The 23,922-nt window shown below is 41.8% G+C and overlaps 1 protein-coding gene across 1 annotated transcript in view; it reads right to left on the minus strand.

Moving 5' to 3' along the window:
* Window positions 1-22,994, minus strand: part of GALNT7 (UDP-N-acetyl-alpha-D-galactosamine:polypeptide N-acetylgalactosaminyltransferase 7 (GalNAc-T7)) — a 196,191-nt gene extending 173,197 nt beyond the window's left edge. The window contains exon 1 of the mRNA XM_006864524.1: window positions 22,814-22,994. Within this exon, the coding sequence (XP_006864586.1) occupies window positions 22,814-22,939 (126 nt within the window). The 5' untranslated portion in view covers window positions 22,940-22,994. The remainder of the gene's footprint in view (window positions 1-22,813) is intronic.
* Between the last annotated feature and the right edge of the window lie 928 nt (window positions 22,995-23,922).

A 23,922-nucleotide genomic window follows, 5' to 3' on the forward strand; every position in this document is an offset into this window, starting at 1 on the left:
TACTCAGTCAACATGGGATCACCATGAGTAGAAAATGGACTCAGTGGCAATTAACAAAAACCTTAACATTTTAATAAGGAATGCTATATCGTTAAGTGTCATTGAGTCAGTTCTGACTCACTAGTGACCTTGTATAGGTTTTCGAGGAGCAACTGAAGAGTTTGAACCATCGACCTTGCAGTTAGCAGTCCAGTGCTTCTCCTACAATGCCATACCAGGACTTCAAGGTGGCTATGTTGTTAAATGCTGTTGAGCTGGTTTTGACTCATAGCAACCCTGTGTAGGGTTTATGAGGAGTGACTGGTGAGTATAGAACTGCTGACCTTGTGGTTGGCAGTCCAGTGCTTACCCTACAATGCCACAACAGCACCCCAAGGAACGCATAGTCAATTTAAATGTATCTTTGTTAGGAATCTGATGGAATTTGTTTGGGTTAATTATGGAACTTTTTTGGTTTTTTTCAAAACACCACTGATACAGCAACAAGAAATTACCACCTAGAATATCAGATTATTCCAAAACCATGAGATTACTGAATTGCTTGAAACTAAAAATCAAGTAAACAACCAGTTGCCTTAGAGTTGGTTCCACATGATGGGACACCATTTGTGTCATAGTAGTCCTGTGCTCAAAGTGTTTTCATGGCTAATATTTCTATAGTAGATAGCCAGGCATTTCTTCTAATTTGTGGGTGGACTTGAACTAAACAACTTTCGGCTAACTGTCAAGAACATAACAGTCGGTATGCACACACAGAGATGCCCTTGAAACGGAAGAGAGCTTTTATCTCCTGAAAAGAAACTATTATGGTTAACGTAACAAAAGCAAACACAGGAGACTGGAAGCTTAGACAAGGAAATAAAAAACTTCACCAACATATATTTAACCTCCAATATTTCCTTGTGGCAAAAGACAAGGAGCTCTGGTAGCGTAGTGGCTACGAGTTGGGCTGCTAAACTTAAAGGTCTGCAGTTCGATACTACCAGCGGTTCCTCCGGAGAAAGATGAGGCTTTCTGCTCCTGTAAAGATTTACAGCCTCGAAAACCCTTAGACTCCTGGTGTGGCGCTGTTGGTTAATACGCCAGACTGCAAAGCCGTTTGAACTGCAAGGTCGGCAGGTCAAGCTCACCAGCTGCTCCTCGGAAACCCTATACAGGGTCGCTATGGGTCGGAACCAACTCGACGGCACTTAACTTCCTCGTGGCAACAGTGGTGAGGTTGGCCCAGGATCCAGTAGTGTTTTGTTCTGCTGTGCATAAGGTCGCTATGGGTGGGTGCCGACTCAATGGCTCCAAACAACAACAACTTCCTGGTAACTAGTGCACAATTTAAAATTCTAACTTTAGCAGTTCCTGAGCTTTAGGACTCTATTGCTTGTGCTAAATGTCAAATACATTATAACTCATTACAGTGCCTGGGTCAGGAAGCATACTAACAGTATTAAAAAAATCATACAAATGCAGTACCTGCATTCTCATACAATCAGGGAATTGTTCCAGTGAAGTAATTGTAGTAATCAAGATGCTAAATTAAACTAACTTTTTTCCCTTCTAAAATAAAGTTTCCCATTTTTGCTTTTGAGACTTATTAATCTCAAGTTTCCCCAAGGTCTTCATTCTTAATCGTAAATTAGGCTTCTAAGAGGCATTGTCCTTTCCAGAGTCCAGTTGCCACTCAGCGCACCATTCATCCTTAAACATATTTCAGGAGTGTCATGTACAACGCTATGTGCTTTCACAGAGCATGGAGAGAATTCAAATAGTATTCTGTGGGTAAAGCAAAGATGGCTCCTGACTGATAACAAGCGGGTAAAAGCATAGCTTTCTCGTACTTTTGATTTCACCAAAAATAAATTTAAACATGGTGGGTTTTGTTTTGTTTGTTTACTTTTTTTGAGTGTTAGACATCTACTACAAATATGTTTTCAAATGTACACATGCAATATCCTAAATAATGATACCACGAATATCAGTACTCAAATATATATCAAATATATAAGAAGCAGAAGGTGCTACAAATAATACAGGAACCTGACTTACTATGTCACTGTATATTTTCTGATCATGAGGGACCAGCCACTGGGGTAGGATATCATGTTTGGTAAGGTGGAGGATCAGAGATAAAGAGGAAGACCCCCAATGAGATGGATTGGCCAAGTGGCAGCATCGATGGACTCAAGCATGGCAACAGTAGTGAGGTTGGCCCAGGATCGGGCAGTGTTTTGTTCTGCTGTGCATAAGGTCGCTATGGGTCGGTACTAACTCAACAACAACAACAACATTGCCACTTAGAAAAGCTCTATGACAAGTGGAATCATTGCTTGTCATAGTCAGTAGGGATGGTGAGAAGTAGGTTGAGACTTTAGTGCTAAACTTGCAGAATATTAATATTTCAATGTACCAACAACACTGTTTTAAATCTGTTTTTTTTTTTTTAATAAACATTATCAGGAAAGTGTTCTAGTTTGCAATTTAAATTAGATCTGATTTTCATCACTGCATATATGAGGTAATTTTAATTAAACCAAACAACAACAACAACAAAAAAAAACACCCCACTGTTAGCAAATCTATGACTTATAGTGACCTTGAATAGGGTTTCCAAGGCTATAAATCTTTATGAGACCAGAAAGCCTCTCTTTCTCCTAAGAATCAGCTTCTGGGTTTGAAATGCAGACCTTGTAGATAGCAGTCCAATGCATATCCTAGCCTCGTACAAGAAAATCAAGTCTTTTCACCTTTCCCCTATTCCTAGTCGGTCAGCAAATTTTATACTCTCATGGTTTATCCCTCTCTAGATTTGTGGTATTTCATGGAAAGCAATAGACTCTTAAAGGCAGTTTTCAAAAAGGGTAAAGTGTGTGAGGGTAATGAGAAGGGACAGACAGGGATTATACAGAAGGGAAAAAAGGTTCATTATCTCTATTTTTAGAAGTCAAATTTTATTTTCTCATTAATACTGACTCATCACAAGAGTTGTGGGTATGACAGAGAACTGTGAAGGCTCAGTTATCTTTAATTAAAAAGAACTGGGACTATTCAGAAACTGCAGCCCTTTTCTTTGTGTTTGAAAATTCTGAGTAAGCTGCTAACCTCATTCGGAGGTAACAAATTGTGTGCTCAAATGGCGCCCCTAGTTTTTCTAACTACCTTGTTGTCAAGAAAACAAATGACTATGATATTTTTACCTTGAAGAAATAATTCTTACATTTAGCACACATTGAAACAGATCAAACATTAACCAATGTCAAGCTTCATAAACAGAGAAGAGTGTCCTCTATCCCCAGGAAGAAAAAATAATTAAACTGATTGTAGTTATTTTCAGAAGAATTGAAGGAATTAAAAAAAGCACTTCAGTTCATTGGAAAACAAAAATGTTGATTATATATACACATATATAAAAACCTTTGCTATAACTTTAAGTTTCTGATTTTCTATAATGTTAAAAAAAAAAAAAAAAACATGTATTGTTTAACTGTCGGTGCAACTTTTCTATAGCTACTCTTTCTGCATTTCACCAGTCCTCCTTAGTCATAAATCATTGCACAAGACATGTTTGCTTTTAAACACAGCACCTGTTTTTAAGCTATAGAGGTAGATGCAAATCAGAATAAATGTTTCAAGCCATTCACTTTATCTTCAGGAAGTGATTTTGCCAACGTGTAACAAAGATTTTAACATTTACTTTTCTCTAAGTGTTACTAGTTAATTGGGTGGAGGTCAAGGATGATAACTGCCTCTTATGAAACATGATTGTACCACTATGAAGCTATTTATTAGATTCGCTGTCTGCGATTTTCTTCAATTTAGTGTCAGGTATTGGCTGCTTGAACAAGAGTGGCTGGCACGATTTCCTAGGTAGTAATTCATGTAAAGAAAAATGAGGCCATGTTCCTTAAAACCTTCCTTAGATTTTCAAAAAGAGTACAGTGGGAAAAGAAACCTCAGAATCACCTTACAGTATCTATGTATTCTGACTCATACATTAGGTGTTAGTAGTCCTTTCCTCAAACTAAGAAAAAAGCAGGACCTGGGGAAACACAAGGCATTTTTGCCCTATTATGTCTGCATGTCTGATGTTGCTCTTCTAGATTTTTCAAGTTAGCATCTGTGCCTACATGTACTCCATATTTCTTTTAAAATAGACAAGTTATATGTGCCATGGTTTAAAATCTCAATGTTAGCTGTAAAAAACAAAGAGACCTAAGAGTGATCTTAATTTCAAATTGAAACTATAGTTCCTTAAATTGACTACACATTTGGAAATTATTCTTCTTTAGCATATTTTTAGAAGAGAGAATTTTAGAAAATTATTTGTCAAAGTATTTCTTCTCTTTTCCACCCAGAATTGTCACCCTGGACAGCAAGCAAATTTATTTTAACTGAACACCAGAATGGAAACATTTTTTCCCTGTATTCTTTTACAAATGCTGAACTGGACTGAGAATTTGTTCTGAGCACCATCATAGAGAGCAACATTTAATGAAACTGCATGCCTGTATTTTCTCATTCTATCAATCCTTTATTTTTTTTTTTTTGCTTAAATGTTAAAATGTAATTGTATATTTTAAGTGATCAAAATTGTCATGTTCCTATCTTGGCAGTGATCTTTTTGTTCAAAGAAACTAAACATTCTAGCATAGTTGAAAAACCTGCACTTGTAAAATAATAAGATTTTAGTAATTCCCATTCCATTACTCTAAAAAGCACTTTGTAGTCATTTATTCTGTACAGTAATTGAAAGCTTATTTGCCAAAAATCTAATGGATTTTCTATTCATTTTAAATCACCCTGGCAAGTTAGCAGAGTTTTGAACAAGGGGGTTTTACACACTTTCAAAAGAAAAGATGTAAACCCTTCAAAGAGATTGTAAAGGTAATGCATTCTAAGACATGCACAGCACACTTTGCTATATTAGAGATCAAAAGACTAATTCTATCGGATTAGTTAAATTTTAAGAAGCATAATAATCAAGGTGTCCAATAAGAATTGCAAGGCAAAATATCAAATAGCCAGCAGAAAAAATGGAGGAGGGCTCGAATTAAGCCATCCCATAACACCATAATTAAAACCTATATCTAGAATATTTAGAATATGCCCAAGACAAGTTCTAAAATGGCTCATACACTGTTACAATGCAGACCTTTGACTTCACAGGCACACAGATTGCTATAGACAAAGCTCTCAGTACAATATATTGTATGATACAAAATTCCAGGCAATGTTGTCCATCACAAATACAAAATCAAAAAGTCCATGGAAAGAAATCCATTATCTTTTAATTCCATTTTTCCACGAGCTTTTGAAGCCCCATGTATATTTTTCATAAGTGGCATTATATGATCAAACAAAAATATCTTAATTGATTCAACCCCACTAGATTGTTCCTGAGTCATTTTTGAAATGTTTAGACAGTTGACTAAAAACTACCAATCTAAATAGAATCTCCATATCATGCTCCTCTCTTCCAGTTTTTAGTAATTGAACATTCTTATCCAGAATGTTTTAGTATTTGAACGTTCTTATCCATCTTTGATACTTTGTGGCAAAATGACACTAGCATGCCTCACATATGATACTTTGTATGTGTGTGGTATGTGTGTGGTAGAGTTCTAAGGGAATTTTTTTACAATAACTATTATGTGAATATAAACGAGATATTTACTTCCAATTCAACAAAATTTTTAAAAGTACAAGAAAAATGCTGGCTAGTAAGGAACATCATGACTTGTTGTTGTCGTTGTTACGTGCCATCAAGTTAGTTCCAATTCATGGAGACCCTGTATAGGGTTTCCAAGGAGTGACTGATGGTTTTGAACTGCCAACCTTGAGATTAGCAGTCCAGTGCTTACTCTACATTATTGCTATATGCCACTGTACCTTTTCTGCTGTATTTCCTATTTAAGTTTCCTTAAAGACATACCAAAAAAGAAATTCTCATAGAGCATGAGATAGTCAATAACACTTCTCAACAAGTGTTAATTCTTAAAATTCTATAAAATTGTTCAAAAGTGTCTCTTATGCTACATTAAGGTTCTGAGGCGATTGTTTCACTTCAATAGCCAAAATCAATGGGTTAGTTTTAAATCAAGGATTCTAGGGGGAGAAGTAGTTAGGCATTAGCACAGTTGTAACAGCTACTTGCAAACCTTGATGACAATAAAGAGACTATCTTATCACAGGTTTGTTTTGTGGTTTGGGGACTTTTTAAAATATGTGCGTTTTTATTAAAAGGAAAATCCAAAGGGAGAGGAGAATATTTACAGGCCGTTTAACAAATAGAAATGGCAACACATTCAGCTTCTCATAAGAGTAACAAAAACGTTTTGGCAGTTTCTCAGCAAATGCCTGTTTATTTAAAACATTCAAGCTCACCAGCTGCTCCTTGGAAACCCAATAAAGGGTCCAGAATCAACTCAAGGCACTTAACAACAACAACAACAAATAAGCTAATTAATACCAACTCTTTTTAAAGAGTACACACATTACCAGTGACTATAGAATTTTCACAGTAAAACCTTTCAATACTTAAGAACAAAACCATATTAAAAATATTTTATAAAGGTGTTGTTGTTAAGTGCTGTTCCGACTCATAGCGACCCTGTATAGGGCCTCCCAAGGAGTGGCTTGTAAGTTTGAATCACTGACCTTGATTGTAGTTCAAACTGAACTTGTGATCCAGTGCTTTATCCCACAGCACCTCACCAGGATTCCAGTTTTGTTGTTAGTATTCATCTATTCTAAGTAATACTACATTTATAAAGGTGGTGGTGGTGGTGGCTGTGTGCCGTGGAGTCGGTTCCAACGCATAGCGACCCTGTACAGGGTTTCCAAGGCTGTAACTCTTTACAGGAGCAGAAAGCCTCATCTTTCTCCTGTGGAACAGCTGGTAGTTTTGAACTGCTGACCTTGAGGTTCGCAGCCCGATTCATAACCACTACGCTACCAGAGCTCCTTATTTATAAAGGTAAGAACCACAAAATTATGTTTGAGCTAGATAATCATTAAATATGTAAATTTACTGTTACTGTCCAAATGTATTCCAAAACTTGGGAATTCAATAAAAATTAAGCATGGAGAAAAACGAGTAGGTCATCTATTCTCATACAGAACTGTTCCCAGTAGTATGTGATTTAATTTTAATTCATCCAGTTTAAAATATCCTTGGTAATAACAAGTTCCAATTGCTTTGCTTGGAAGCCTATTAGCAGACTGGTTAGTATTGATATAATATTGCAGTTAATTGTACCGTCTAGATTTGGGAAACCAGACTGCTCTGCAGCAATTCTATAAACCTAATTAGATAAAGCAAAGTTAATTTTTACCTCAAGTTTCAGTGTTCCAGTTCTTATATTCAGCGAACTGAATCAGTTCTCCCTATTGGCATCCTTAAATACTTCTCAGGAGCAACACTAGAAATTGCTACAAAGGCTGGGAGCCCAGAAGGAAATTTATAATGGAACTGAAATGAGGATATTTCTCACTTTGAAATATTCAGGATTCTTAGCAAATGAAGCAACTGAAAGTTCTTCCCTCTCCAAAAAGATTTCAACCCTGGGTAACTGCAGTTTAAGTTGTCTCAGCTGCTTTTGGCATCATGTAGTTGAACTGGCATTAACTGGTAATCCTATTTTTTTTTTAAACTTAGGTTATTGAAATACTAAGCATATAGTTTTGTTATACTAAGTAATCTATTAAAACCTAAAAACAAAAATTATCGAATGTTCTCAGTATAAAATTTCTTTGTCAATTGCTTTGCAAACATTTAAATATGAAACAGTTTCTCTAGTCACCGTTTTACATGTTATTTCTGATGAAGAGAGTACAAAAATGCTAAATTAGTTTTATAATTAAAATATATAATACCAAAACTATATGATTATGGTTAACTCGTGTATATACGTATGTGCCTACTCACTCACACACAGTGGTAGGCAAGATAGAATCAAACCCAACCCAGTGCTATCGAGCCTGAAAACATATACAGGGTTTCTAAAACTGCAAATCTTTTGGGAGAAGGCAGCTTTATCTTTATCCCTTGGTGCGGTTGGTGGGTTTGAACCACCAACCTTTTTGTTAGCAGCCCAGTGCATTACTCAGTGCCACCAGAGCTCATTGGGGGGAGGTGGAGTGCTACCTAATTAAGGCATTACTTAACCAAAAGGGGGTTATTTTTTTTTTTTTTTCTTTTGACAGATGTGATTCTCTAACAAGACCTTTGTCTTTTCTGCATTGTTTTCCCTAGTAAAGATGATTGTTCAGCACATCTAAACCAGTTTTCCTGGGTCAGGTTTACTGAATGCCAATAAAGATGCTAGTTTAATCCCTGTCCCTCCCTAGACAGATGCACCACTGGTTAGCTGAGCAGGCAAATAGTGTTCCCACCGATTACTTCCTATATCTTTAATTCTAATCAATTCTTTCTCAAATTGTATGTAGCATTTGAAATTGCTGATGACCTTGCCCTTAGAGAAATTATTTTTTTCCATGGTTTCTATAGGGCAACATTCTCCAAATTATTTTAACTCTGCTTATGTCTTCTTTTCATCTCTCCCACTCCCAGCACCTAAAAGATTGCATTCTGCATGGCATGGCCCCCTCTCCATTCACACACATTCCCATAATATACCAATCTGCTCCCAGAGCTTCAGCCATCACGTTCCCGCTGTGATTTTCATTCTATGGGTCTAGCTCTGATTTCTATTCTGAGCTCCTTCCAACCGACAGATAGCTGACTGGCCTGTGGTCCATAAAATACTATATACCCAAACCACACAATTTTTTGTTTTGCTGTCCCTCTCACCCTCCAATCTAAATTCCTCTACACCAATGCTCCTCAAAGTTTGAAGCCCTTATTAGCAGTATCAGCATCACCTGGAAACCTGTTTAAAATGTAAATTTTTATGCCCTACCTCAGACTTGGTGGTGAGGGTGGTTATGTGCTGTGGAGTCCGTCCTGAGACTCATAGTGACCCTGCATAGGGTTTCAGAGGCTATAAGACTTTATGGAAGCAGAAAGCCTTACCTTTCTCCCGTGGAACCACTGCTGAACTTTAGTAGCCCGATTTGTAACCACTGCGCTACCAGAGTTCCTGCCTCAGGTCTACTGAATCAAAAACACTGGAGGTGAAGCCCAGCAAATTTCATTTTAGCATACCCTCCCGATGATTCTGATGCTTGCTGAAGTTTGAGAACCACTGTTCTTGATAGTTCTAATCCTAGTGTGGTGCTATAGGACAAGCACTAGACTGCTAACCATAAAGTCAGTGGTTCAAAGCCACCAGCTGATCCTCGGAAATCCCATAAAGGGTGGCTATAAGTCAGAAATGATTCCACAGCACTTCACAAAACAACAGTCCTTCTCGCAGTGGGTTAAGCATTGGGTTGCTAACCAGAAATTCAGTAGTTCAAACCCACAAGCCACTCCAAGGGAGAAAGATGAACCTGCCTGCTATCATAAAGATTTACAGTCTTAGAAACCCTAAAGAGCAGTTGTTTGTTTATCTACGCATCCTTTGAGTAGGAACTGACTGGATGGCAGAAAATGAGTCCTCCAATCCCTAGAGAAGGACATCATGCTAGGTCAGGTGGTGGTTCAGTGAAAAAGAGATGGACTGACACAGTGGCAGTAGCAATGGTCTCAAAGACAACAGCTGTGAGGATGGTGCAGGACCAGGCAGGGTTTCATTCTATTGTGCACAGGGTTGTTGAGTCAGAACCGACTCAATGACATCTAACAACAACAGCAACACAAGCATCAGCATCCTTGCTTTCCCCCTCCATCCAGTATGATTCCTCCTGCCACTAGTGACATGGATAACTCTACTTCATATCTCTATTCTTATATTGCTCCCCTCAGCCCCTCTCCTATTGTGTTGCTGTTAAGTGCCATTAAGTCGATTAGGACTCATAACGATCCTATATAAGGTTCCCAAGGAGCTGCTGGTGAGTTTGAACTTCAGGTCTTGTAGTTCAAACTGACCTTGCAGTCCTGTGCATTATGCCACAGCGCCACACCAGAACTCCTAGTTAAGGTCTCATTATCTCCTACGAGAGTCCTATGTGGCTTTGAGGGTAATGTGCATAGAACTGAAAAACATCATTCACGGGCCATACAAAATTATTACCTTAAAATTAGCCTGCTATGTTTGTCAAACATATGCTTTCTGCTCCCGTAAAGATTTACAGCTTCGGAAACACTGTACAGGGTCACTATGAGTCGGAATCGACTCCACGGTACATAACAACAACAAAGAGCTCTGGTAGCATAGTGGTTACGAGTTGGGCTGCCAACTTCAAGGTCAGCAGTTCGAAACTACCAGCCACTCCAAGGGAGAAAGATGAGGCGTTCTGCTCCCGTAAAGATTTACAGCTTTGGAAACCCTGTGCAGGGTCACTATGAGTCGGAACCAACTCCATGGTACTTAACAACAACAACTCCCATAAGGGGAGCCTGGTGTGGCACTGTAGGATCAGCATTGAACTGCTAACAAGGTTGGCAATTCAAACCCACCAGCCAGTCCTTGGAAATCCTATACTGGTGGTTATGAGTCAGAACTGATGATGGCAGGGCACTTAACAACAATCCCGCAGGGCATTCCCCACCTCCGCCCTCCAGAGACAATTATCTCCTCACTGAAATGTATCCAACTTAGCATAGCGGTTACGAATTGGGCTGCTAACCTCAAGGTCAGCAGTTCAAAACTGCCAGCTGTTCTATTGGAGAAAGATGAGGCTTTCTGCTCCCGTAAAGATTTACAGCCAAGGAAACCCTGTACAGGGTCACTATGAGTCGGAACTGACTCCTATGAGTCGGAACCGACTCCACGGCATATGTTGTTGTTAAGTGCCGTCGAGTCGGTTCCGACCCATAGCGACCCTGTACAGGGTTTCCGAGGTTGTAAATCTTTACGGGAGTAGAAAGTATTATGTTTCTCCCACGGAGCGGCTGATAGTTTCGAACCGCTTTCTTTAAGGTTCGCAGCCCGATTCGTAACCACTACGCTACCAGAGCTCCTTCCACGGCACATAACCACCACCAATTCCGCTTCAGATTATTCTTTAAAGCCCAACTCTGATCATTCATATCATTCTAAATCATTCATAGTTCAGATTCCATTTATCTTTCTAGGGTCCTCTCTACTTTCTTTTACCACCCACCCCTGAGTCTAGCTGTGTGTTGTGGTTAAATGCCACTGAGTCGGTTCCGATTCAAAGCAACCCTGTTTCTGAAAAGTGGCTGGTAAGTTTGAACCTCCACCTTGTGGTTCAAACCGACCTTCTGGTCTAGTTCTTGTCCTTCAACACCACACTGGGCCTCCATTCCATTTAGTCATGTTGTCCCAGGATTTGCCACAATTTTTCATGCTTTTGCACACACTATTCTTCCACTTGGGGCTGTCCAATTGAAAACAAGTACTCACTACTCCAACATGCCCTTTTCTAAGACAAGTTTTCTGACAGCACCCAGGCCTGTAGAATACGTACGCCTTTCTTTGCGATCCCGCAGGACTTAACAGACGTCGCCAGTACTCATTCAGATCTTTTTCCACTACGCTACAATTGTTTGTCCATCTGGCGCACAAATCTGTGGCAAAAGGCGTTCTTACTCATTTTGCTTATCTAGGACAAATGCATACATAGTAAGTGAGGTGTCCATATAATTTATCCTCCAACTCAGGACACTTTTGAAAGGAAAGAGAACGCTAATTACTATGGAATAATGAATGTAAAATAAAACAAATAATCATCTTATCAGACCTCAGGAAGGTCCTGCATGATCTGAGCCCTGCCTACATCTGCTAGCTTATCAAATACCTCACTTACTTCAAACTCACTATGCTCCAGCCACAAACCAAATCAAGCCCACTGCCATCAAGTCGATATGACTCATAATGACCTAGCAGGAGGCTATAAATCTTGCTGGGAGCAGAATCTCCTCTTACCTGCCTTGGAGCAGCTTGTGGGTTTGAACTGCTGATCTTGGCAGTTAGCAGTTCAGTGCTTATCCTACAGTTATTTCTCAAACATTCCAGCCTGAATCCAAACTCAGGGGCTCTGTATTTCTTGTTCCTTCTGCTACTCCTTCCTCAGATAAGTCTGACAGGCTCATACACTCATTCTTCCGGTCTCAGCTTAGGTCACCACCTCCCTTGACCTTCCCTGCGTGCTATCCCCTCTTATTGTCTATATTTGTTGTTAAGTGTTGTCAAGTTGGTTCCCACTCATGGCGACCCTGTTTAGGGTTTCGGAGGAGCAGCTGGTGAGTTTGAACTGCCAACCTGGTGTTCGCAGTCCAGTGCTGATCCTACAGCGCCATACCAGAAGTCCTATTGTCTATATGGTAGTGGTGGTGGTAGTGTTGTGCTGGTAGTGGTGTGCCATGGAGTTGGTACTGACTCATAGCGACCCTACATAAAGTTTCCGAGGCTGTAAATCTTTACGGGAGCAGAAAGCGTCATCTTTCTCCTGAGGAACAGCTGGTAGTTTCAAACTGCTGACCTTGGGGTTAGCACCCTGACTTGTAACCACTACACTACCAGAGCTCATCCCCCTTTTAATGTAGCTAAAAGGAGGATATGCAGACAAGGTTAGCAGTTCAAACACACCAGCTGCTTCTCAGAAACCTTATACAGGGTCCCTAGAAGTTGGAACCAACTCAACAGCACTTAACAAAATGTAGCTCCACATGTAGCTTGTTAATCTAGTTAATAGCTGTGCATGAGCAAAGATTGTACCTCTGAATCAGAAACCCTGAGATTGAATCCTAGTTCTACCACTTACTGAGTGAATGACCTTGGGCAAGGAGGTCACTTCTCTGTGCCTCAATGGATTCATCTATAAATTGGATCTTAGATCATACTTGTACAAGAGAGCTTCAAAAATTATGTAGAAAAAGTACATTTTTAAAATAAAGCTTTTATTGTGAATTGAGTGATAGTTTACATGGGAGAACATTGGTTTTTGCATTCATCCTATCATATTTTGTTTCATTGCAATGATTACATTCCACTCCATGCATCATAATTTAACAGTATTTGCTTCTATTCCGTTTTTGTGAGGGGTTTTTTTTTTTGTATGTACACAAACACACAGAAATATATAATCATTAAAAAAACCAAAGGGCACATTCTGCAAGCCTACCTCCTGGCTGCCAGCACATAGCCTTTCTCTTTCCATGAGTCTAGAGTCCTTGGCTGCTTTATTTCTACATGCCATCATAAAAATTTGTTATTTTAATTACAGTTTTCCACAAACGTTTTTGAAGTCCCTTCATACTAGACAGTTGCTATTAGAATTAAACATAATATATATAGAATACTTCCAATGTACCAAGTTAGGATTCAATGTTATCTATAATTGTTATTATTTACTACTTAATAGTATCTCTAATATCGAGAGTAATCGATGACACTTAGTAAACATGCTGTGAATAACTGAAATCTTTGTTGAGTGAATCAAGATTTCATGAGTGAGTATCACATCTCCCTCAACTCCACATTGTTAAGTGCTGTCAAGTCAGTTCTGACTCATACAGACTCTGTGTCAGGTTTCCTAGGAGAGGCTGATGGGTTAGAACTGCCAACCTTGTGGTTAGCAGTCCAGTGATTATCCCACAGCACCACATCAGAACTCCCAACTCCACATTGTTGTTGTACCACTGAATTGGTTCCAACTCACAGTGACCTTGGTATAGTGTTTTCAAGGAATGACTGGTAGATTTGAACCACAGACCTTACAGTTAGCAGTCCAGTGCTTATCCTACAGCATTGTATCAGGACTCTAAATCCACATTGTTGTTGCTGTTGTTGTTAGGTGCTGTTAAGTCAGTTCCTACTCAAAGTGACCCTCTATACATAGGGTTTCCAAAGAGCCATTGGTGAGCTTGAATTGTCAACCTTGAGGGTCAAACTGACCTTGCAGTCCAGCACATTAACCTACATTGTCACAACAGGATTCCACAGTAAGAGCCTCTAAAAAACTTTTCCTCTTCTTGATTAATAAAATCCCAGCCCAGCACCTTGATCTGCCACTTAAATCCCCTTCAAATTGTGGCCCGGATTTACTTGCCATTTAATTTCCGTAACTTTTTAACCAGGAAAACCATACTTCTTTCCGGTCTCACCATATTCCTGTGGTCTGGAATGTTCTTTCCTGCATTTCTACTATCCAAATCCTGCTGACACTCCAGGGTTAGCCAAATGCCATGCTCTTCTCTCTTCCCTCAGAATATCCCTCTCCTACAGTTCTGGAGTCCTGGTGTGGCACTGTGGGATAATGCAATGGACTGTAAGATCAGTTTGAAGCAAAAGCTTGGCAGTTCAAATTCACCAGCCACTCCTCGGAAACCCTATCCAGAGTTTGCTGTAAGTCAGAACTGACTCAACACTTAACATCAACAATAGCTCTGGAGGAGTCCTAGTGTGGTGGTGTAGGATAAGCACTTTGAATTGCAAAGGCAGTGGTTCAAACTCACCAGCTACTCCTCGGAAACCCTATACAGGGTCATTATGAGTCAGAAATGATTCAGCGGCATTTAACAACAAAGCTTTGGAAGAACCTCCTTTTTTAAATGACTGTTCTATGTTTGTATAGCTTGTCTTACTCATGATGGGGAACAGGATCTATGTCCTTGTCATCTTTGTGGTTCCAGAGATCATCCCACTGCCTTGCAGTGAGAAAATACTCACTACACTATTCTTAGTAAATGGATGATAGGGCTGGGGGTGTGTTGTAAAATGGACTATCTCTATACACCAAGAGCAAATTGCTATATTTATGGAGAGCACTTGTTGTTGTTAGGTACCATCGAGTCAGTACCGACTCAGAGAGACCCTATGCACAACAGAACGAAACATTGACCGGTCCTGGGCCAACCCCACAATTGTTGCCATGATTGAGCCCACTGATGCTGCCACTTTGCCAATCCATCTCGCTGGGGGCCTTCCTCTTTTTCTCTGACCCTCGACTTTATCAAACATGATATCTTTCTCCAGCGACTGGTCCCTCCTGACAATATGTCCAAAGTATGAGAGACGAAGTCTGGCCATCCTGGCCTCCAAGGAGCACTCAGGCTGCATGTCTTTGAACACAGACCTGTTTGTTCTTTTGGCAACTCATGGTACTTTCAATATTCTCCTCCAACACCATAACTCAAAAGCATCAATTCTTCTACAGTATTCCTTATTCACAGTCCAATGTTCACACGCGTATGATGTTATTGAAAAGACCATGGCTTGCGTCAGGTGCACCTTAGTTCTTAAACTAACATCTTTGCTCTTCAACACTTCCAAAAGATCTTGTGCAGCAGATTGGATTAATGCAATACGTCATTTGATTTCTTGACTGCTGCTTCTGTGAGTGTTGATAGTTGATCCAAGAAGAATGATCAACTATCAACTTCAATCTTTTCTCCGTTGGTAAGAATGTCGTTTACTGGTCCAGTGGTGAGGATTTTTGTTTTCTTTACATTGAGATGCAATCCATACCGAAGGCTGTGCTCTTTGATCTTCATCAGTAACTATTTTAAGTCCTCTTCACTTTCAGCAAGCAAGGTTGTATCATCTGCATATCGCAGGTTGTTAATGAGTCTTCCTCCAATCCTGATGCCACATTTTCCCTCATATAAACCAGCTTCTCGGATTTTCTGCTCAGCATACAAGTTGAATAAATATGGTGAAAGAATACAACCCTGCCACACACCTTTCTTAATTTTAAACCATTCAGTGTTCCCATGTTCTGTTTGAACAACTGCCTCTTGGTCCATGCACAGATTCCTCATGAGCACAATTAAGTGTTCTGGAATACTCATACTTCACAATGTTGCCTATAGCTTGTCATGATCCACACAATCAAAAGCCTTTGTATAGTCAATAAAGCACAGGTAAACATCTTTCTTGTATTCTCTTCCAGGCAAGATCCACTGGACATCAGCAATGATATCCCTCATTTCACATCCTCTTCTGAATCCAGCTTGAACATCTGGAAGTTCTCTGTCAATGTGTGCTTGCAGTCATTTCTGTATTACATTGAGTAAAACTTTACTCTCATGGGATATCAAAGATTGTCCGATGATTTCTGCATTCCGTTGGGTCACCTCTCTTTGGAATGGGCACAAATACGGATCTCTTCCAATCAGTTGGCCAGATAGTTGTCTTCCAAATTTCTTGGCAGAGATGAGTGAGTGCTTCCAGTGACGCCTCACTTTCTTGAAAGATTTCAATTTTGATTCCATCAATTCCTGGTGCCTTGTTCTTTGCCTACTCGTTCAATGCATCTTCAACTTCTTCCTTCAGCACTTGTTGTTGTTGTTGTTATGTGCCGTGGAGTCGGTTCTGACTCATAGCAACCCCTGCATGGGGTTTCCTAGGCTGTAAATCTTGACGGGGGCAGAAAGCCTCATCTTTCTCCCATGGAACAGCTGGTAGTTTTGAACTGCTGACCCTGAGGTTAGTAGCCCAAATTGTAACCACTTTGGGTAAAGACCTGAGGACCACCTTTATTATGTGAAAAATTTTTGATCTTAAGAACATGCTCATTTTTTTATTTTGTGAATATGAGTTTACTGAAACATGAAGGTCCCAAAGGTAGTAGAACTGAAGTTGAAATCTAACTTAAGATGGACAGGGGCTTTTATTCGGATAATCTCGGATGAATGGTAAGAAGACTGATGCCGGAACTTAGACCTTCCACAGACTCTACAGATACAATTCTTATAAGTAATGCACCAAACAATTCCATCCTGCCCAGATGTATTTGGGGTCATGGGGTGGGAAAGACACAAATGAATGTACCAGTTCATTGTATTTGACAAAAATGCAGTATTTGCCTTCTGGAATCTCAGCATCAAGGAGCTCTGATAGCGCAGTGGTTACAAATTGGGCTGCTAACCTCAGGGTCAGCAGTTTAAAACTACCAGCTGTTGACCCTCCACTTTACCAAGCATGACGTCCTTCTACAGAGACTGGTCCCTCCTGATAACATGTCCAAAGAGGACTTAAAATACTTACTGATGCCAATCAAAGACCACAGCCTTCAGTATGGATTGCACCTCAATGTAAAGAAAACAAAGATCCTCACCACTGGACCAATAAATAATACATGATTAAATAGAGAAAAGATTGAAGTTTTCAAAGACTTTATTTTGCTTTGATACACCATCAACACTCAGGCAAGCCACAGTCAAAAAATCAAACGACATATTGCATTAGGTAAATCTGCTACAAAGACCCCTTTAAAGTGTTCTAGAGCAAAGATGTTATAGTTTTTCGGGTTTTTTTTTTAATGTTTTATTGTGAATTATGTGATGGTTTACATGAGAGAACATTAGTTTTACATTCATCATATCATACATATATCGTTTCATTGCCATGGGTGCAATCCCCTCCATGCATTATCAGCTGATCAAAGGGTATATCCCTGTCCCCCCCACCCCCACCATCAGCACACAGCCCCTGTCCATCTCTGGGTTTAAAGTCCCCAGCTGCTCCCTCTCTCCACATCAAAAGATATTATAGTTTGAGGGCTAACGTGCACCTGACTCAAGCCATGGTATTTTTCTGTAGCTTCATATGCATATGAAAGTTGGCCAATGAATAAGGAAGATCATTTAAAAATTGAACGCATTTGAGTTATGGTGTTGGAGAAGAATATTGAAAGTACCATGGACTGCTAGAAGAACAAACAAATCTGTGTTGGAAGAAGTATAGCCAGAGTTCCCCTTAGAAGCCAAGCTGGCTAGACTTTGTTTCTCATACTTTGGACATATTATCAAGAGGGACCAGTCCCTGGAGAAGGACAGGATACTTGGTAATGTGGAGGGTCAGTGAAAAAGAGGAAGACCCCTATCAAGATGGATTGGTAAAGTGGCAGCAGCAATAATGGCCTCCAGCTTAACAATGATTATGAGGATGGTGCGGGGTTGGGCAGTGTTTCTTTCTGTTGTGCATAAGGTTGCTGTGAGTCTAAACACACTCACTTAACAACAACATATGCAATTACATAGACAACAGCAACTGTAAAGATTAGATAAGAACCTTAAGGGCAGTGAGCTTATGTTAAGGAGGGAGGAAAGCTCAGAAAAGGAGGATGAGTATGGTTGCACAATGCAAAGACTGGCATCAATGTCATTGACTTGTATGTGTTGTTGTTGTTGTTCAGTGCTGTCAAGTCAATTCTGTATACACAGTGATCCTGTATAGGGTTTCCAAGGAGCAGCTGGTGAGCTTGAACTGCTGACCTTGCAGTTTAAATGGCTTTGCAGTCTGGAGCATTAACCTACAACACCACACCAGGACTGTTATATTGGTATATGTTTTGCTGTATTTTCAACAATAAAATAAAATTGAGAGAGGAAAAAATAACCCAGGACCATAGCACCTGGGGATCTTTAGGCAGCCCTCTGATGCTGACCTCTCCCTTCTTTAGCGGGGGAGGCTCAGCTAAATAAAGGGACAGAATTTAAAAACAAACAAACTACCAGCTGTCCCACGGGAGAAAGATGAGGCTTTCTGCTCCCGTAAAGATTTACAGCCTCGGAAACCCTGTACAGGGTTGCTATGAGTAGGAACCGACTCCACGGCACATTATAACAGCAACAACAATCTCAGCACCATGAGTGGAAAGAGAGAGACTCAGTGAATCCTGAGTCCAAAGGTCTCATAGGCTGTAGCTAGTCAGTGGTTCACAGCCTTCTTTGATTTACAAGCACCTTTAAGAACTGCAAAAGCTTGTTTACAGCAACCAAAAAAATGTATATGAACACAAAACATACATTAATTTCAAGTCTATGAATCCCAGACTTCTTAGCATTATTAATGTGGGATTTAAAAAACATATTTTTATTGTTAGTATGGGGGAAGGATATGGAGAAAAGGCAACAGCAAAATAAAACCTAAACCAATCCCAAGGCACGAAGTCTGAGGAACAGGAAGAACACTGACTATTTGAGAGTACTTTTGCTCAATCCCTAAAAGTCTAAATGGAGCTTCCATTTGAAATAAAAAGGCACAATCAAGAACAATAGTTTTCAGGTTACAAGAATTCATCACTAAGATAAAACCGTTTCAGGAAGGCTGAGTAATCAATTCACAGTCTTCGTTTAAGTGATATTCCTCCTAAAACTGTCTTATAATCACTTGTTTGTGATATAAAACTTCTCTGCCTAGGAATGTCTTGAACCTAAGTGGCATAAGGGACTTGACTAAAGTAGCATTTGCATATATAGGAAATCATCAATTCAGTTTTACAAGGAGCTTCTCACCAATACTGAATTTGTTAGATAAGCTGAAAGTCTGTCAACATTTGCATTTCAAACCTTTATTTTTAGAGGTTTATGATTCAACCTTAAATATTCAGGGCAAAAACCTGGAATAAGTGATGTCAATCTGGGAAATAATTAAGGGAACTTTTTGTACTCTGCAAGTACCTAACAGATGGGCTTAGTAATTATTAACCTGAAAATAATCTAGAGGACAAAGACAAAAATAATGAGTCTTTTCATAAAGTACAACATAAGGATGTATAAATATTGTGTTTGGAACTTTCAATAATGTGACACCTTCTTTTCCTTCACTCCCCAATCAATTGCTAGCTAAACTAATGCCTTTGCATCTTTTATATCTTTGAATGGGTTTAATTCCTCTCCATTTCCACCGCCTGTACTTCAGAGGCATCCAAGCAATGTCTTTTCTCACCTGAACTATTACAATAATCTTTGACAAGATTCCTATTATCTGCTTTTGCTCTAGACCAATTTGGATTTTATGTAGCCAGAATAATCTTTTCAAAACACCAGTTTCTCCTCAGCTTTCAATTCTTCAATGACTTCCCATAGCTCTAAAACCTAATCCTTAGCATGGTCTATAATACTCACACTTTATTTTGCATCCTCATCTCTACCTTTCCCCTCATTCTCCAAACTGCAATTACTTTGGTCCTTCTTCTAATCCCTCAGTTCACCATGCTACCTCCTGTCACAGGGCCTTTACACATGCAGCTCCCTCTCAGACATAACTTCCCTCCGTATCAACAACTTCTTCAAGTCTTCAGATTTCAACTTAAAAGACTCAAGTATAACTCTTACGACCCATCTCCTCCATTTCCTTGCTCCTCATGGTTTTCCTTCATATCCTGACTTTAATGTATTTTTGGAGCCTTGATTAATGTGCGTCTCACTAGACTCCAAGATCTATGAGGGTAGTGCAAGTATTGTTTCTGCTACTAGAACCATGGTTGTTGTGTTGTGCCATTGAGTCGGTTCTAACTTACAGAGATCCAGTATAGGGTTTCCAAGGAGTGGCTGGTCAGCTTGTACCACCAACCTTGCAGTTCAAACTGACCTTACAGTCCAGCACATTAACCCACAACCCCACACCAGGACTCCAGAACCTTACTATTCCAACCACCTCTTAGTTATCTAATTTTTTCATTGACTTAAACAAATATTTTTAATATATATTTAATAAATATTTGCTGAATAAGTCAAGGGAAAAAAAAAAAGATAACTAAGAGATGGATAGAACAATAAAGCTATTTTCCACACTACCATCACCAACATAGGGTTTCCAAAGAGCGAGCGGCTGGTGAGTTTGAACCACCTAGCTTGTCGTTCAAACCGACTTTGTGGTCCAGTGTTTTATCCCACAGCACACCAAGTCAGGTTAGTTTAATTAAAGGGAGGCAAAGTCACTTTTTTATGCTTTTATGATTATGTTCCTATTTAATATTGTTGTTTTCCTATTTACTAGTATACCTTGAATTGCTTAAATTACTATCAGCCCGCTAAGTTAACACAAGGATTTGGCTCACTTGTTTCATAGGCATCCTTTTTAATGTTAATTATGCTTGAAAGTGTTAAAAAGCTAGCTTTTGTCTTTGTTAATGACAGAAATGACACTGGATCAAATGACAAGTTTTATTTAAGGTGGACCAAAAATCAAGAAAATACCTTACACTGCTATATATGGGCACTGGTGCTGATGTGCCACCACTTCCTCAATGACTCTCCATCTGAAGGGCATTCTGAATAATGTGGTTAGTTTTGCCAGTTTTTCCTCAGTTTCTTTCCCAGAAAATAAGGGTCTAACATTTCTGACTCTGTGTAAGAAGCATTTGATGATTTAAAACAAATATTGTCGAACAATTGCAATGAAGTCACCCTTTGTCAATAAATCATTGTGAAAGCAAATGATACAACAGTTCACCACCACTCCATGAAAGCTCAAAAACTTAAATCCACAAGTTTTGAATGGGAAAATGTGGTATTTTTTATTGCTGACTTAATGGCTTAAATGTGACATACACCCCAAATATTACAAAGGAATTCCATCGCTGTGTAGATTTCAAATACTAAAACTCAAGAGACAGTCTAAGCTGAGATATGAAGGCAACAACGGATAAAGGGATCTCTTCATAGGATCCTGATTCTTGAAAGAATGCCACATGCGTTGTCACCCAACTTCCTGATGCTAACTTTCCGGAAGAAAAGTTTGAAAAGATTACTTAGATGCAATGCAGATATTATTGGCAGAGAGCACGACTCCTCCCCACAACCTGTCGGTGACCCTTAATTTATCACACTCTTTCTTCCCCAACGGGCAGCTACCCAGGGGTGCACCCCAGGCTCTCGGGTGGGCAACGGATGGGGGCGAGGCCAGATCGATCCCGGCGATGCGGTGGCCGAGGTCACGCCGCCTAACTGCCGGGATAGCGCAGCCGATGCGGCTCGCAGTAACTAAGGTTCAGAGACGCTTGACTAAACCCTCAAAGGCGCGAGTGTCAAAGCTAACACTCGCGGCTTGGGCGGCAGACAAATGTGTCCCAGTGGAGCCACTGGGAGCTCCGCGCAGTGGTGCCCTGGCGCTGAACGAGTAGGCATCTAGAGCGGGGCGGCGGGGCGCCGGTGCAAGTTAGTTTTCCGGCCCAAGCCGCCCTGCGGCAGTCGGGGAAGAGGAACTGGCTTCAAGACCCCAGAGCAGCGCCAGCCCGGAACGGGAGGTTGGGGCCCAGATGCACCGCCCCCGGGAGAAGGGGTTTCCCCGGCGCGGTGAAACTAGCAGGGCGAGGGGAGGGGGTCTCCCTCCCCTCCCGGGTCAACCGCCTCTCCCCTCGTACTTGGCAGCAAGAGGAAGGGCCGTCCAGGACGAGGCCGCTGCTGCGCATCCCACCCTGTCTCCCAAACACCGGAGTTGGGGGGGTAAGGGTGGGCAGGCGCTCTCCGTAAGAGCCGGAGGCGGGGCGTCGTCGCCCTCCCACTCCCCGGCGGGCGGGCGGAGCTGGGGGAGCCTGGGGCTGCGAGCACCCCCGAGCGAGCGGTGACGGGATGAAAGGCTGGACCGAGGGGCCTGGTCCACCGGACCGGCGGCATCTCGTCTCCTTCGGGCCTGCACACGCCACAGGCCGCAGCCTGGACCAACTCTGCGTCCCCCGATCGCGGCCGCGGTGGTCCCGGCTCGAAAAAAGGCAGGCGCTCAACGTCTGCGGTCCTCAGGACCCGGCCCTTCTCCCGCAGTCGGGGTACGAAGAGCGGGCGCCTAAGCAGCCGCCGCCACAGCGCAGATGTTGGCGGCGGAGCCCGGGGCGGGGAAGCGCGGGAGGAAGGGGCGGTGAGGGGGCGGGCCGGCAGTGGCAAGGAGAGACCCGGTGCGTGGGGCAACGCGCCCCGGATCGGCCCGCGCTGCGCCAGCACCACCTGCGGAGCTGCGGCGCCTACGTTGCTCCCCGACCCCGCAGCCCCCAGCTCCCGCCACACGCGCGCGCAAACAAAACAAGTTGCAGGTTGCTGCCGCCGGAGGGGGCCGGGCGGGTCACTCACCCTCATCTTGCTCAGCGGGCTCGGGTCGTCCGGCCGCGGGGAGAGGGAAGACCACAGGACCACTAGCCCCAGGAAGCTTGCCAGCACCAGTAAACTGCGTAAGATGAACCCAATCTTCAGCCTCATCTTCCTCCGGCGACGAGAGACACACACCCCGGCGCAGCCGCCGCCACAGCTCTCTCCTCCCTCCTTCCCCCTCCTCCGGCTCTCCTCCTCCTCCTCCTTCCCCCACCCCTACCGCTTCGGCTGCCGCCCTCTCCGCTGCCTGCCCTTTCCAGCTCCAGATCCGGAACTCCCCTCGGCTCTACCTTCCCCCAGGCTCTTCCCTCCGCCCCCTCCCTACGGCCCGCCGGCTCGGACCGCTCTCCGCCGCGCGGCCCCCTCCCCTTGGCGGCCTCCGCAGAGCGCCGACGGACCCCGGCGCCTTAGTCTTCCAAGGTTCCTTTCTCCCTTGTCTGCTCTCTTTTCAGATCCGCAGTCCCCTTCTACGTGTTTCACCACTGTCCATAGGAACCCCCTCGCAATTCCCAGTGTTCACTGTTACCTTGTAACTAACTTACACTTGCCCCAGGTCTGTCTGGTCCTTAGCTTTTGCCCCACAGCTCAGCTCCTTAAAGCTGCTAAATTCAGAAACTTTTATTGTAATTATGCACCATAACTCTGTCCCTAATCGCTTGTGTCCTCCAGGATCCTTTGACCTGCCGCCCCCTCTGGCCGACTTGGAACAGCTCTTGGCTGCACCTCCTTTCCTTACACCCACTGCCCTGAGTCCCCCACTGTGAGGTTTGCAGGAAGCCAACCAGGAAGTCAGGGCTACCGCTGCCGCAGCAGCTCCACGTGGCTGATTTATAGCCGGGAGGATTTTTTTCTTATTGATTGTTCTTGCTATTTCACACGACTCCTTAAGGAGGTGGATTTGTAACTGAAAGGCCCAGGTGAGATCTGCAAATATCACTGGACTGCTGGAGCACACTTGGAGAGCCAGTATTTCACTTTCTCTTGAGCTAACTAGAAGAAGGCTAGTCTTAACCTCTTCTACCATGCTAATAAACAATATCAACAATATTCATGGGTTGATAAGTTCTGATGAAAGAATGTAGAATTTTTTT

The sequence above is a fragment of the Chrysochloris asiatica genome, unplaced genomic scaffold (assembly GCF_000296735.1).
Source record: "Chrysochloris asiatica unplaced genomic scaffold, ChrAsi1.0 scaffold00066, whole genome shotgun sequence".
Taxonomy (NCBI): domain Eukaryota; kingdom Metazoa; phylum Chordata; class Mammalia; order Afrosoricida; family Chrysochloridae; genus Chrysochloris; species Chrysochloris asiatica.